The sequence below is a fragment of the Papio anubis genome, chromosome 1, assembly GCF_008728515.1.
Source record: "Papio anubis isolate 15944 chromosome 1, Panubis1.0, whole genome shotgun sequence".
Lineage (NCBI taxonomy): Eukaryota > Metazoa > Chordata > Mammalia > Primates > Cercopithecidae > Papio > Papio anubis.
Genome location: NC_044976.1, coordinates 184,872,794 through 184,888,913, shown reverse-complemented (window position 1 = coordinate 184,888,913; position 16,120 = coordinate 184,872,794). Strand labels below are relative to the sequence as shown.

The 16,120-nt window shown below is 41.0% G+C and overlaps 1 protein-coding gene across 4 annotated transcripts in view; it reads right to left on the bottom strand.

The window, feature by feature from the left end:
* Positions 1–16,120, bottom strand: part of ASTN1 (astrotactin 1) — a 374,655-nt gene that overhangs the window by 261,333 nt on the left and 97,202 nt on the right. For all 4 annotated transcript variants that reach the window (XM_017952723.3, XM_017952711.2, XM_017952715.2 and 1 more), the window contains exon 2: positions 9,141–9,328. In XM_017952723.3, coding sequence (XP_017808212.2) covers positions 9,141–9,328 — 188 coding nt within the window. The remainder of the gene's footprint in view (positions 1–9,140; positions 9,329–16,120) is intronic.

Genomic DNA, 16,120 nt, shown 5'->3' with positions numbered 1-16,120 from the left:
ACCCTAAATTATAAGATACCTGGTAGGTATCAGATGTCAATTATCAGACCCGACCTCAATTATCATCCTAAATCATAAGACACTTCGTAGGAAACCCTGTAAACAATGAAACAGAAGTGACATAACAATTCCCTGAATGGACATGACTGCATCCCAGCTTTGTAATGGCGCTATTCTGTTGTCCTGATATCCCTAATTGCCTCGGTCTTTTCCCTGAGCACAATCCTCTAGGACTCCTCTGAGAGGTTGCCATGATCACAGATTCTTTTCTGACTCCCTAAGCTGGTGGCCCCTGGGTCACACATTGTAGGCAAGATTGTTACAGGCAGCTTGCATGACCCTCCCAAGAGTTTACTGAGCTAATATTTAATGGGTACTTCCCTATGGGCCAGGCAGTATAGGAAGTGTTTATAAGAATCATCTCATTTAATAATTAAAACAGCCCTATAAAGTAGGATTTAATCCCATGTTTGGAGAGGGAAAGTGAGTTTAGAGTGTTTAAGCAATTTGTCCAAGGTCAATAAAAAGATCGAGTAAGTGGCAGAACTAAGATTTAAATTGGTCTCAGAGCAAAGCCCTTGCTGTAAACTGCCTCACTAAAATTCAATACCATAAAACTATAGTCTTTGTTGGCTTCTCAATGACCAGTGTCTTCTCAGAGCCAATCTCAGTCTTCTTTGCAATATTTGATCTTCTTGCCCAATCCAGCTCTTCCTTTACCTTTTGAAGCAGCTCATAGACCTCACTATGACAGCACCTTGTCCAATTCACTATGTTCCTTCCTAGTCTTCAAATAAAGGATTTCTACTGTGCTAGCTAAAAGAAGTAAAATTATTCCATAACCTGGAAAATTGGAGAAACTATCCAACCCTAATACCACCAAGTAGCAGAATTGTGTAGCAGAGTCAAGTTTGGAGTCAGATACACTTGCCTTAAATCCTGGCTTCCCTTCTCGCAGCCTATGTGACTTTGGGCCTATAATTTACTTTCTCTTAGTCTCAGTGTTCACATCTGAAAGATGGAAGAAACGATAGCTATTTCACAAGGTTGCTATGGAAACTGATTGATAGTATGTATGCAAATGATCCCATACAGTGCTGGAGACACAATGAGGGCTTAGTGAGCAATAGCTTTATTACTGTGAATATTACCAGTTTCTAATATTGATTGAAACCTCATGGAAATTATGACTCCTGCTTTCAAAAGGATCTTCAGGGATTTCTGAAACTGAGTACTTGAAAGTAAATTGCTGGCTTCTATATCAAGTGAACTAGATTGCTGAACAGAATATTACATCAACTTGTTAAAAGACATCAGCATCCTTTTGAAAATTTGGCCTCTTAGCTATTTTTCTTGCTGTCTGCAGAGATGAGGGTAGCAGAAGGCCTCTGTGAACTTCAGGAAAAAGAAAAACAGATTTACAAAGAAGATGTAAAGACTGCAAAGGAGTGAAAAAGATGATGGAAACTACTTGTCTCTCAGTTCTACCAAGGGCCCTCTTCAATAGTAAGCATTAATAATGTGATTAAACGCTCCCTGAACGCAGAACTTTGTCTTATTCATTTCCTATCTACTCAGTAGCTAAAAAACTCTAAAGCCTGAAAACAGTGTTAAATAATCAATATCTAAATGAAGGAATGACTCAATGATTTTAAAAAATCAATGATGTCAATAATGCTTTGAAAATACTTTTCTAGTTTCTAAAAATTTCCTGCAAAAGTGCAAAAGTTTGTATATGAAGAAGCAAAGTTCATTGTTTCATGACTTTCACAATTTTAGGCTGGAATTCCCCAACTACACTTTTCCCTTCCCTGCCAATAAACCCACCACCAGCTGTGAGGTGGTGTGACTGAAGCCAAGGTTAGCAGGTGGGATTAGCCAAGCTGAACAGAGTCTGAGCTTCTGGGGTTAGCTGCCTGGTGTAGCCACAGAAAGAAAATTTGTGTTCCATCATGGTTGTCGGTCCTAGTGCTTGTAGCGTTCTTAGTGTCAAAGTAAAAATGGAGTAAAGTGTCAGATGAGTCTCAGCAGTCAAAAGTCAACAAAACATCAGAAGTTGGTGAAATGACACATACTAAATATACATTGTGTGCTCATTACGGGTCAGGAGAGGAGTGCTTCTCAAAGTATAGCGTCTGGACTCTGCCGACAGCCGTGATTCAATTCATGGTCCTGCAAACTAATAGTTGTTTACCTTTGGATAAATCACATAGCCTGTTATGCTCTCAGTCTCCTCGTTTGCAAAATGAGTAATAACATTACTACAAAATGAGTAATAACATTATTTTTTAAAATAAATAAATAAAAAATAAGTTAAAATATATTGAAAGCACCTGAAACAATGTCTAGTACATAGTAAGTGCAAAATACGATTTTGATGATGATGACAACGATGATGGTGCCTATGTTATATTTTGATTCTCCTAACATCTCTGCAAGTTAGGTCTTAGTCTGCCTGTTGTACTGAAAACAAGAAATCATGAAATCAGTTTTTCAGCCTCTGCTAAAGGAAATGGCTCTGACCTATGCCTGGAGCAGAAGTGTACCACATAAGCCCACCTCCCCACGATAACCACCGGAGGAAGGCTAGGATCACATTCACCTGTGGGATAACCTGACACGAAAGCTTTGAATAAACAGGGTCTATGGTAACAAATTAGACCCATCTGCTTCTTTCACTAAGGAGTCAGAATAAGGGAGGAAGGCAGGACATTTAACAGCAGTGGGAACAAAGTTGGAAACAACTGTGAAGCTGTGAAAAGTCAGAACAGGTCATGAGTGAGGTGACTTGATGAGTAAATGGAGTGTCAAACATATAAAAGTGTCGCAATTGAGAGAGATGTATAGAATAGACTAGACAAAGAAGTTAATTCATAGCAAGAGGAGCAATAGAAACAGGTGTGAAAGGGCCAAACCACAAGCTATGGAGGCTGAGGGCTGATGAAATCACTCAGATCCTCAACAACTTCCCAGTTCCAGCCTTCATGAAAATCTGCTCTTTGAATATACTTTTCAAAATCAGGAGAGTGTTGTCTCCTTTATCTCCGTATGAATTTCTACAGTACAACTCTATTGCACAGAAGGCCTCAGTGGATCTCCATTCTCTAAAACTAAAAAGCCTGACCAGTGCATTCATTTTATAGGCGAGATAATGAAGCTTCCAAAAAGCTCAGCAAATTACCTAAAGTGGTAAAGCCAGCATATGAAGTCCACTCTTCCAACTGTAAATCCAGCGTGTCTTTCCACTATATCTAAGCTCTCATTTTACTGGAATACGAAAGGGCACCAAACAAGAACAGAATAGATGGGCAATCCAAATGGCAAATGAATTCATGTATACCTATGCCCGACGCATCTTGGCAAGAGATGCAGAGCATCCCATGGTGCCAGGTGAGGGAGGTTTGTAAGCCAAACCTTAGTTGGCACTTGACATAGCCCCCAAATGGACCCTGGCATCTCCAGGCTTTTGCACATCAGCATTTCAGAGAGAAACAAAGAGCAAAGAGGTTTTGTTTCAAGAGATCTTACTGATTATCTTAGGAACTGCCCACAACTTTCCTAATGGAAGGTAAAATAGACAGTGATGACCCTGGAATGTGGGCAGTATGACCAGTAAGTCAGTTCGGCCCCATGAAGGATGGCTTGGATTGCAAGAAAAGTCTTCTTTGAACCAAATCAAGACCTGTCTTTTTGTTCTTTCCGACTTATTACTCTATCTCTGTCCTTTCTAGGAACACACAACATGCTTAAATGTCTCCATTTGTTGCTTAAAGACGAGAAGGATTGGTTCTGATAAATTAGGGCAACCTAAGTTGAATGAAACAAATACTACAAATTGACCATAAAGATGCAAAAGTGACCTTGATTAATGAATTTGTTAATGAGTTTTTGTAACAGACCTGCTGAAGGCAAAAGGTGCTGACAAAAAAGACATCTAACCCTCTTTCCTGGGCCCACAGACACTTAATAAGAAACTAATAGTGTTGATGACACACAGTGACTGCCACGCTTAGAATTGCTCCTCTCTACATTGGAAGTGGCTGTGCTCTAGGAATGAAATGAGGCACGGCTTCAAGCAAACTCACACGCAATGCTCAGGCAACTGGACTGAATGAACTTGAATATAACAGTAAGGGCAAGGATGAGGCTTTGGTAGAAAGTTATTATGCAGCCGTGGAAACATGATCCTGGAGGCTTCCATAGGTGTGTTCTGTGGGCTCTGTACTGACTCAGCCCCAAATACTACTTTTCCACACTGGCACTTTCCCACGGTGCCCATTCTATTTGCTGAACTCTGGGACTGTATAATGGCACCTGCAGCCTCTTTTTGTCTCCAAATCTTGTTCCCAACATTGTTTCTCCCAGGAGTGAACTCTGTACATTGGGTTTACCTGGAGATCCCAGAAACAGGGAGCCTGGGGGCAGGCTAAGGCATCTGATGGCAGCCAGCAGTAGAAGGCCATGGGGGTCTCCAGATACTGGCCAAGGAGCCACAAACAGCTGGGGCTACTAAGATTTTTCCCCCACAACAGTGCCTAAGAAGGCTGAACCACAAAAGATATTCTCTACCAGTGGGAGTTATCAATACAGAAAAATTTCATATATATATATATATATACACACACACACATACACACATATATATCTCCAAAGAATTTTAGAAAGGCTACTTGCTGTGAAAAATGTACTTAACCAACTTATATGCATATAGGAAATCTATTAACACTGCCATCTTTAATTAAAAAGATGAAATATATAGACAATACATTTAAATTCTACTGCGCACCATTAAACTCGTTTGCATACTTTAAGAAGAAAAATGTACATAGTATGGTAAATTAGCACAAGTACAATATGAAAATTTAAATCCACACAGAGTCTGAATATCTGACATGAAGTCATATTAAAGCCTGGTCTTCTATGGAGTAAACCATTTGCCTTATAACTGACCAATTGCTTGACTTCTGGTTTAAACTCACACTCAGTTTTCATTTGCTGAATCTGCTTTCATTTGTTCAAGAGTTTGCAAAAGAGTATCCTTGTGTACTTTCATAGTTCTGATGTCAATTATCTTGCAAAATTTGAAATAAATCTCTTCAGCCAAGTTTGAATCATGCAAGGAGGTTAAAATACATCATTTGACCCTCAAAGCAATAACGTAAGATTTCAGAAGGGAAATCCAATTATTCTATGCAAGGAATAAATGGTACCTCTTTGGAAAAAAATAATTCAAAAATTTTAGGATGTGATTGAAAAATAAGAAAAGCAAAAGGTTTTTCAAAGTTTTAAATTGCCCAGCTCCCAGCTGGGGTATTGGTTTTCTGCAAGCCCACAGTTTTGCTGATGGTTGATTTATACTGGGCATGGTATAAAAGAGAACTTGCAAATTCTCATTCATAGAATGCCATAAGGGTCCAAAAAAAGGTTTCTTTTACTTCTCATTCTCTTGTTTTTTATATTTTGTGTTTAAAACAAAACATAATATATGCAAAATATAGAAATAAACAGTGGTCTCTGCATTGAGGAAATATGGATAAAAAAGTATACATACAAAATGAGAGAAATGTAAACTTTAAGATATTCATAAAACCATTAATTCCCTCTTGCACATATTGGGAATATTTAGGATTATTAGTTAAGCTTTTAATTATACATTTTCTTAACAGAAGGGAAAAGGTTGGATGTGTTCATGTTTCAATAATCACTTTATCTTTTCTCTTTTCCCAATTATGCTATTTTGATCCAATTTGAAAACTGTATCCATATTGATCATTAGAGTTAATGAAAAATAGTTTTGCTATTGTTATTTCATAACTAAAGGGGTTTGGGTAATAAGATTTCATTTAAGTGTATTTCACCACTCAATATTGTTACAAATCAAAGACTTTTGCTATCTTCTAGCATTTATAATGCTGTCATCCAGATGCCTCTATTAGCTGCCTACCTTTCCTCCAAAGGGTATGGTATAAAGTGTGCCAAACACAGTCTACCAACACTTGAGTCTCTTAAGAGGAAGCCATCAGAGACTCCAAGAACAACATCTTCAAACAGGATACCCTCAGGCTTGATTTCTAAGTTGAAGGCAGATACACAACTTCAGACTTTGAAACTGTTTCTAGAATAGAATCCTAAGGATGAGAAAGGCAGTGTGTGGGGTGTGTGTATGGAATGGTAATGGAGGACAATGAGATGTCTAGGTGGGCTGCAGTAGGCTCCACTAACCAAACCATCTTTGATAGGGAAAGGAGGGGGTAGGGAGGAAATATTTATATATCCAGTTCATCCTGAGATTCCTGTTCTGTGGAAGTCAAAGGCCTTCCTGATTTTTTTATGGAGATGTTGGCCTGTCCACATAGAAGAGGCCAACCCAAAGACAACACAAGTCTTTCCTACCCTTACGTTTGCCTATGCCCTTTTGTCCTCTGTCTCTTTAGCCTGGTTAAAAACAAAAGAGAATAAATTAAAATTAAGCTGAAGGAATCTTCTCTTCCATTTTATTTGAAACATAAACTATCATTGGTGGTCTGCCATGGGTGACAAGTAGCATATGAAGGAGACGTCTCAGAGATAAGTTTAAAGTTGACTCTTGTTCTTTCTCCATTTCAGTGTCCACTGTGCACTAATTCTTGCTCAGGGGATCTTATTTGAAAAAAACACTACAATGTAGGATTTTTCATAGAGGTTGTTTTATTTTAAGGGCACAACCTATTTCCTAAAGTCTTTGGCATTTTTGATCAGCATACATATTTTTAAATTTTTTTATTTCCATAGGTTTTGGGGGAACAGATGGTGTTTGGTTACATGAGTAAGTTCTTTAGTGGAGATTTGTAAGATTTTGGTGCACCAATCCACCCAGCAGTATACCCAACCCACAAACATACACACACACACACACACACACACACACACACACTTCTCTAGAGAACTGACTGAGCACCTAATTCCAGGGATAGATGGTAGGGTGCCTCCTACACTGAAGATACAATGCGGCAACAAGTACAAGTTTCAGGCCATTTGTCTTTCCGCAGATTCTCGCAATATGCCCCCAGCCCTCCCTAGACGCCCCTTCTGACATATTGTTTGTCTCAACTTCTTCTATTTAGGGTCCTTCCTTAAAATATAATCGCAATATTTATTTTTGGAAATCGCTATACACCTTTCTTTACCTTAAACATTTCATCAGTGTGACAAAGACTGGTTCTTTGAAATGGTCTCAAACCAAAACAAAACAAAACCACCCATGACCACCATTGCTTCCCACACTGATGGCAGGATGTGGATGGCTGGCGAGAAATCCACCATTGTGCCCTTCTTTTTAGTCAGACCATATTATAAATTTGAAGACCATCTGGCCTCTAAATTAATCACTCCAGTCAATGCCAGGGTCAATTCAGCTGACCTGCCTGAATCCTGCCACTCTCCGGACACTACAAGCTACAAAAAAGAAGACAACCTTCTCAGGGAGGAAAAACACTGTTCTTTAATAAGGATATGCAAGTACTGTAACTCCCATGCTATAAACCTTGATTAATTTGTAAATGTGAGTAATAGCAACCTCATTTACCTGCCTGACATCTGACCTTATCTGGATATTAAGGCTCAACATTTGCAATTCAAGAACTGTTTTCTCCACCATATAGTTTAAATAAAGTGCCTCGTGTACATGCAGATAACCTGTCAAGCCAGTTACTTATGGGGACGCTGGTTGAGGAAGAAATAGAAGGCTTACATTTTGAGATTTATCAGAGATTTTATAGAGAGATTTGCCATCTTTGGATAATGGGCATTCTTTTATATCTAAAATGCACTCAGTTTCCCTCAGTCTTATACATAAAACTAAATAGCATGTAGTGATGGTACTAGAGCAACAGATGAAATAAGGTTTGAACTAAGACTCAGGTTGGTTCTGTGTTGAGTTTCCTAACAGTGAAATAACCTACATCCTCCCATATACATGGTTCATAAATAATCAGTCAGGTCTCAACCTGCTATTAGGCTATCCTAAGAGTAGACAATGTGTTTATTTACCAACACAGTATCAGCACATAAAATACCCAGTGTAACAGGTTTTATTCATCTCTTCACTGGGAAATTCATTCATTTATTCCACAAATATTAATGAAGTATCAACTGTGTGAATGCATTGTTCTAGGTGCTGGGGACACATCAGTAAACAAAACAATACTAAACAAAAACCCTGGCCTGCAATCATAGCACTTACTTTCCAGTGAGATTCTAGAATACAAGTTCCTAGAATGTTAGAAAGAACCTTTCAACTTTTTTTGAGGCTTCAAATTTCTAAGTAGGAGAAGGAATGTTAATAGTAAAGGATCTGAGTTGAGCTAGAGAGAGGTGCAAGTGTCTATTGACATGCCATCGATTGTAAGAGGAGAGAAAACCAGTTTACTGGCTTCCTCCTGGCTGGGAGAAGAGAAAACAGAACTTGGTAGCGGCAAGCAGCTTGAAGAGTCAGTCATTTAACAAACATTTTTGGAGCAACTACTCTAAGATTCTCCAATATACTAATTGGATAATTTCCATCTATGACAATCCATTACCCTCATCTAATTTTGTTGTTGTTGTTGTTGTTTGAGACAGAGGCTCACTCTGTCACCCAGGCAGAAGTGCAGAGGTGCAATCTTGGCTCACTGCAACCTCAGCCTCCTGGGTTCAAGCAGTTCTCAGGTCTCAGCCTCCCAAGTAGCTGGAACTACAGGTGTGCCCAGCTAATTTTTGTACTTTTAGTAGAGAAGGGGTTTCACCATGTTGGCTAGGCTGCTCTTGAACTCCTGGCCTCAAGTGATCCGTCCACCTTGGTTTCCCAAAGTGCTGAGATTACAAGTGTGAGTCACTGTGCCTGGCTGCCCCGATCTAATATTATCTCTGGTTTGTTAAAGTTTCTTCATATCTGAGCATGTTCCTAGAGAAAACAGTTGGGGAATGGTACTGTTAGAAATAGTTGCAATTATCACTTACATCACAAGTGGATGCATTTCCCACAAATGGGAAATTTGCTTATTAACATGATCAATGATCATTACAGAGTTGGGTCTGATACAGTGGTATCTATGACACCAAGACCCTTAATGTCAAGGTAACATAAGCTATGGCCTGACAGGCTGAGGCTGTGCTGCTCTTACCATGACTGAGATGTGGAGGATCCTCAGCTCCTCTTCTGCCGACTCATGTTGGGGTTCTTCAGTGGGGTCTTGTCCAGGAAGGCTTGGGGAACCATCTTGGTGATGAATGTGAAAAAGCAAAGTGCCATTCTCCAGCCACTGCTGCCTCCAGCGCACCAAAGGGATATCCTCTGTGTTCCCTGAGATCTCTAGAAGACGAACACCAAAGGCACAGGTGAGAATTTGGATGAGACCAAGTTTTTCATCTTCTTCCTCACCACTTGTACCAATTAGTCAGTTTCGTCTGAAGCCAACAGAAGTTTCCAACAGTGTATAGTTAGGTCAGATTTTACTGCTACTCCAAACCACAAGGAAGAGAAGAGACCCTGAGAAGAAGACAATTATCTCCCGTAGGTCTTTCCACCATAAATGTAGTAAGCCAGGCTCTCACCCATTGAGAAAAATATCAAGGTGAAAATTCAAGTTCTTTCCCTTATTTCTATGATCTTTTATACAGCTCAGTTTGAATACCTGATAACCCCCCGAGGTAAATGCAAGGTTGTTTGCCTCTTGTAAGTTTGAAAGTATGAGTTCCCCAGCAATTATTCCTAGACATACCAGTAAATTTGCCAAGGAGAGAGTTGGTAATTACTATGCAGACAACTGGCATTTATGGAATAGTCCTGGGAGGTTACTGCAGAGCAACTGGGGCTGGCAGGTTATTTCTAAAATCACAATCATTTGCTGCATAGTCCACTGGAGATGTTTGCTAACTTGCTGTGACAGGTAAAGTAATGTTTTAATTCCCTTTAATTTTTTTTCTTCAGTTTTGCAGAGCAGAGTTGGTAAACATGAAGAAAACAGTGAAAAATCGGGCCTTTATCACAGAGACACTCACTTGGTTGTCAGGGATGGAGACTGAGGCACGAGACAAGCATCAATGATGTAATAGCAAAATACTAAAACTGACTATGCCCCTAGCACTGTAGTTGGTGCTAAGGTAGTACTGCAAAATACACCGTGTGTATGTTCCTCTCTTTGGCATTCTCAAGCAATATTGTATCAAAGCTCTGAGACATAACACAGCAGAAAAACCCGATTAACCTTGTCTTTCCAAAATTTCTAGGGAACTAGTATTCTGCTGAACACATGTTTAATAAGCCATTGCTTTACAAATTTTTTCTTTTTTTTCTGGCTTTTTATTTTTGAGCAAGGGTCTCGCTCTGTCGTCTAGGCTAGAGAGCAGTGGTGCAATCACGGCTTATTGTGGCCTCAACCTTCTAGGCTCAAGCAACCTTCTAGGCTCCCACCTCAGCCTCCCAAGTAGCTGGGACCGCAGACACACCTCACCATGCCCAGCTAGTTAATTTTTTATTTTTTGTAGAGACAGGATCTCCATACATTGCCCAGGCTGGTCTTGAACTCCTGGTCTTAAGCAGTCCTCCCACCTTGGCCTCCCAAAATGTTGAGATTAGAGACATGAGCCATATGGCCTGGACATTTTTTTTATTTTAAAGGCAAGGCTTCTTCAAAAATTTATTACCTTTGGCCAAAAACAAATAATAATTTCACAGACATAAAAGAGATTTAATAAGACACACTTAGAATGTGTTCTCTCATCAAGTACCACAACCATAAAAAGGAAAACAATTTTAAGTATTTACGGAGTTCATAAGTATATTTCAGTATTTGTGGGAGGGCACAACTGATGTTATTTATTTATTGATTGGTTTGTTTATTCAACAGGCATGAATTGGCCATGTATTATGCACAGGCACTGTCCCAGGCACTCAGATACTAATCTAAACAAGATCCTCAACAAATTCTACAAAGCAGCCCACCATGAGTGAATGTGACAAGTGTGACACCAGTGGCAAAGTTTTGTGGGAACACAGAAGAAGAAAAGAGTTATCTCATCTGAGTAGAGGGTAGAAGAGGGGAGGAAAGTAGCCTCTGAGGATGATGATACTGGCAATGGGTTTGATGGGCAAGTGGACTTCCTTTCAATAGGTAGAGAAGTAGGGGAAGTATGTTCAGGCATTGATAGGAGAATAAGGATAAGGAAAACGAAGAATATCAGCTGGTCCACTAAGGGTAGGGCAATGAGAAGGTTTTACACGAGCCACAGGTCATTAGCCTGTCTCAAAAGACACTGATATGATTCCCTGTCTTGTCCTACCATCCCACAGACGAGGGAGAAGGTACAATTAAGAGTGTGAGGCAGGGCTAAAAGAGAAAGGGATCAGAGCTCCCTTCCATCCTTTGCCCTTCCCTAACTACCTAGAGGACTCAGTCATCCTACTGGGTTGCTAAGCTGTCCATGAACTCAGACAAAGCATCCAGGAAGCTGTAGTGGGCAGAGGGTGTGAGGACAGATGATCCCCTGAACCCCAGTCCTGGCTTTCTGTAAGTATGGCCTCATTTATTAAGCGAGGCTGTGACACAGACTTCTCCAGGAAAAGAGTCCCTCTTTCTACTAAGGAGGCTTCCAGATTTCCACGTGGGGAGAAACCTGTGGGCATGTCTGTGGGGGTGCATGCTTGGAGCAGCAGTGACCCACGGCTCTTCAGAGGAGGCCTGACAATCACAAACTCCATTTCCCACACGGGCGCTTATCCTTCCAACTACTTCTCATGCCTTCACATCAAAGCCCCAAAGGCTCCTCCCGAGACACACACCCTCCTCTGTGAGTGCCTGTCCTGTTATTGCAGTGGAAACCAAACTCTTGTCTCCTAACCCCAGACATAAAAATCACAAGCTGTCATAGCTCCTACCAGAGCACCTAATGACAATTAAATCACCCACAGCAGGGCACCTCCAGCCTCCTGTCTGCACCTGTTCCACCCCAGTGTAGGATTTATCTCATACACATCTGAGTGCCACTCAGCCCTTCCTGTAACTATTCCAAAGGATCTAGCACCTCATACCTCTAAAGCACTTGGCAAGCCAGATTTTTATTTCCCAGGAGATCCTCATCAAGTAGGTCAGGCTTATTACCTCTGTTTCCATGGTGGAAGCAAGACAAGGTTCCTAGACCAAGGTCACCCCAGTCTGACACAGAACAAAGGCTGAGGTGGATGAAAAATTAGTCCCCTCCACCCCCAACACATGCACCAGACAACATAATCTCAGAGCATGCACAGACAGAGAGCACATCTGAGTAGATAAATCCATGTAGTCTTTTAGGAGTTTCTGTGTTGCAATCTTTTAAGTTTTTGTACTAGGTCTTCATATCCCATGATTTCTTTGAAAATTGAGATATAATTCACATACCATAAAATTCACCCATTTCAAGTATATAATTCAGTGGTTTTTAATATATTCACAACGTTGTGCAGCCACAGTCTAATCCCAGAACATTTCATCTACTCAAGAAGTTCCATACCTATTAGCAGTCCAAGTTTTTCATGAGGAAGAAGGTCTTCTGCTCCAGGGTCCTAGGCATGGTAGCACCAATGGAAGAACAGGTATAGTGAAGGTTTGACAAAGTACCTCCATGGGAGGTGGGCTGAGAGCACAGCCTCTGGCCTCAGCTTCCAGACCAACCCTCAGAACCTCTCTGTGGGTTATTCATGCCCATCTTTACAGTGAGTTCATGATTCTGCCTGGACTAGACTCACCATGGAGGGCAAAGGATGGAAGGAAGAGGGCACCATGCTTACCAAGGGTGCCCATCATTTTTCAGTTTCAAGATAATTACCTAATGATAGTTTCCTCCTTGGCTTTTCTTTTTCCTGGCAGATCTGACACAGAAGCGCTACAGTGCTAAACCAGGAACTTACTTATGTATGCTACATCTTGCCTGGGTCAACCAATGAAAAACCACACAGGGCATAGTAAGTGTCTTGTGAGTTTCCTCACCGATAGGACTGAGATCAGAGCTTGGAACATCAGTGTAATCGTACTGGTCTAGATGCCAGCAGAATATCTCAGGAAGAGGAAATGCTCAGAAATTGCTTTACCAATGCAAGCCTGCCATGAGGCTCGCAAAAGCAAATTTGGGAGGTGATAGTTATGCCCGCCCAAGGCTAGCTGAGGTTGCTGAGGAGGCTCAGATAGAACCTTTTCCACACTGTACAGTCAAGTCTCAATGAGATCCTACACAGTCATCTCAAGTCACCACAGGTGGCAGGAGCACCAATGCCCTCATCACGCTGTGGGGTTGAGACATCCAGAAAGAGAAGGTATCCTGACTTCTGGTGTGTCCATTTTCCTCCACAAACCTCACATCCCTCAGCACCCCCTAAATGTCTGGAACTTCCCAGAATCTATGGAAACCATGGTGCTAGTTACTCTTGTATACAATACATATTTTTGGAGCACACTATATTTGCCACATTCAGCAAATTGTGTTACAAGGTCCCCACTCTAAAAGAGATTTCAATCTAATAGGAAACTTAAGACATGATCATGAAGAAGTACTCTAAGCAATAATAGCAGTACTGAATGCAGAGTGGAGCTTGGCAGGGCATAAATGGATGGGAAGGAACCAAATGGGAGAAAACATTGGAGAGGCAATTCCAGATGAAGAGAACAGTGTGTACAAAGGAACAGAAGGATAACACATGTTTGCAGAACCACAGGAGGTCTGGTTAAGCTGCAGGGGGGATGAGGTGGACAAGAATAGCCCAGGACAGCAGTGAAAAATGCAGATTGGTGACAACTGCGAACATTGTGAATGCCCATTTAAGGAGTTCAGAACTAATGGAAAGTCACCTATGGTTTTATTACACAGAGGAATGAACTAGGCCACAATTTAGAATGATTACGAAGACCCCGAAAGAGAATGGCAGGAAACCAGATGCAATAAGGTCTTACTATAACTCTAATCCTATATTCTGCGGTGACTAAAATAGTGAGTTGAGGTGCAGGAGGCCTAGGTGTGGTACGAGTAACCTTGAATGAGTTGCCTTGATTTGAGTTTTCTTGTCTGAACAAGGAGGATCTGTGTCAATGAACTTGAAGATTTTGTTGTAACTTTGACATTCTATGATTCTAAGTCCACAACAGTGTGCCTCATATGACCACCTATAAAGAAAAGTTTAATATCTCAAACCACGTCAAACCTTCTCTAAGTCTAACCCAAACTCCACTTCTCCTTTCCCTCTGCACACAGGGTGGACAGGCTTGGGAGGATTTGATCAGAGTCTTCAAGAGCTAGGCCATGTTCCCACTGGACCTCAGGCTGATGAGAAAGACTCTCATTCATGCTGGTACAGATGCATGGTTTCTAAGAAAGATAATTTAGAGCTTCTGCATGCAATACAGAATTGGAATAATGAGATCTTGGGCAGGGAAAGTCGCAGTAGAGAATAATCAGGGATAGGGAAAGGCAGTGGGAAGGAGAGTGAGATGAAATCACTTTTAGATTAGCCTTAGTCATTGTTCTAATGTTAGCTTGTGGATTGTGAGCTTGCAGCACTTTTTGTGAGGTTAGATTAGGACACTGGAAACTTTGCTTCAAAAATTCCTCTTCCAGGGATTACAACTTCCCCATACCATCCAAGTGCCCTGTTCCTTCTTTGGGCATTCCTTCACACTGGCAGTCCCTGAACTGAGCTGCTAAGAAAACACATCATGTCAGGATCAGGATTTCCCCCCAAATACAACCTCACTGAAGACCAGATCCACGATGCCCTCTTTCAAAGAATTTCATAATTTGAATTCAAATATGAATTTTAACCTGGAAAATTGTCAAATAACTTTAATTCACTGGAAGGCTTAGTGTGGCTTAGAGCAGTCCTGGCATTCTGGGACTCTTTCTCACTCTTAGCAAGGCTGAGTGCAAGCTGAATCCAGCTAAGTACTAATGAGGCTGCTGTGATTGCTGAGGTCAAGGCAGGAGGAAGCATTAACTAGTCAATTTTTAGCCTCATGTTGAGGGCACCTGATGAACTAACCCTGCAGTCTGTCAAGGTTGAGGTTGACACTCCCTGATGGCTATGACTGACTATTAAAAGACTTCGCTTAAATTAGGAGTTTCAAAGTTGCTGTTAGTCTAAGAACCCTTACCCAAACCAAGTCTAGTATGGTTTCTGAGGGGGGTTTCACAGAGCAGAGTTAGGGAAGAACTGGATCAGTTGGAGGACAAATAAGATGCACTCCTATGAGGGGAACTTGCTGCTAGGGGTTGAAGGGTGTCTCTGGGTTATTACTTTTGCCGGTTGTTTTCAGTTTTATTAAGTGTGGTATTATGAAGAGCCTTATAACCTCTATGAAAGAAATACAATGGAAAGGAAAAGAGGCATCTCTAAAAATAGAATCTAGCTACACCTCCACCCTCTATCTCAGCAGCCATTATGAGCTCCCCTATGTGATAAAGATTGAGCTCTGAACTTTAGTAGTGATAAGCCTACTGTCAAACACCAAGAATAACAAATGGATCTTGTCTATCAGATACTTACTATCATTAAGGTAACCAAAGATAGGCCTATGATAGAAATACCCCCTCTTCTGTTCTTTTTTACTTTCTTCTTTTTCCTTCTAATTTCAGAGTTTGAAAGATACTGATGGTAGGTCTAGTTTCCCACATGGTTTCATAATGGTCTTCTCACTGAAACTATTAACAGCGGTATTAACTTTCAACATCTTTGTAAGAAAATAACCTGCTTAAGTCAGGGGTTAATAGCAGTAGGGGATCACTAATTATCCTGCAAATCTTCACCTTAGTATCAAGCGTGACCCAAATCTTAAGGTCTGTGGAAAGGGATCCTCTAAAGACCCCAACGTGTTTCATAAACGTAATGACAGGAGCACATTAATGTCCTGGCCATCTGTGAAGGAAGATGCAGGACAGATGAAAAACAGACAGAGGAGAAAGATGCAGAGAGGAGGAGTCAGGGAAAGTGAGGAAATGAGACTAACCCGGGAAACAATGGCCCATGGACTGAGCTGGTTGAGCCTCCCTGCCTCTCGCCATAGGGACTGTCTGGTATGGAGTTCTGAAGTGCTAAAATCACACATCCCAGAGTGAGAGCCACAGAAAACAGGGCACCCTGCTG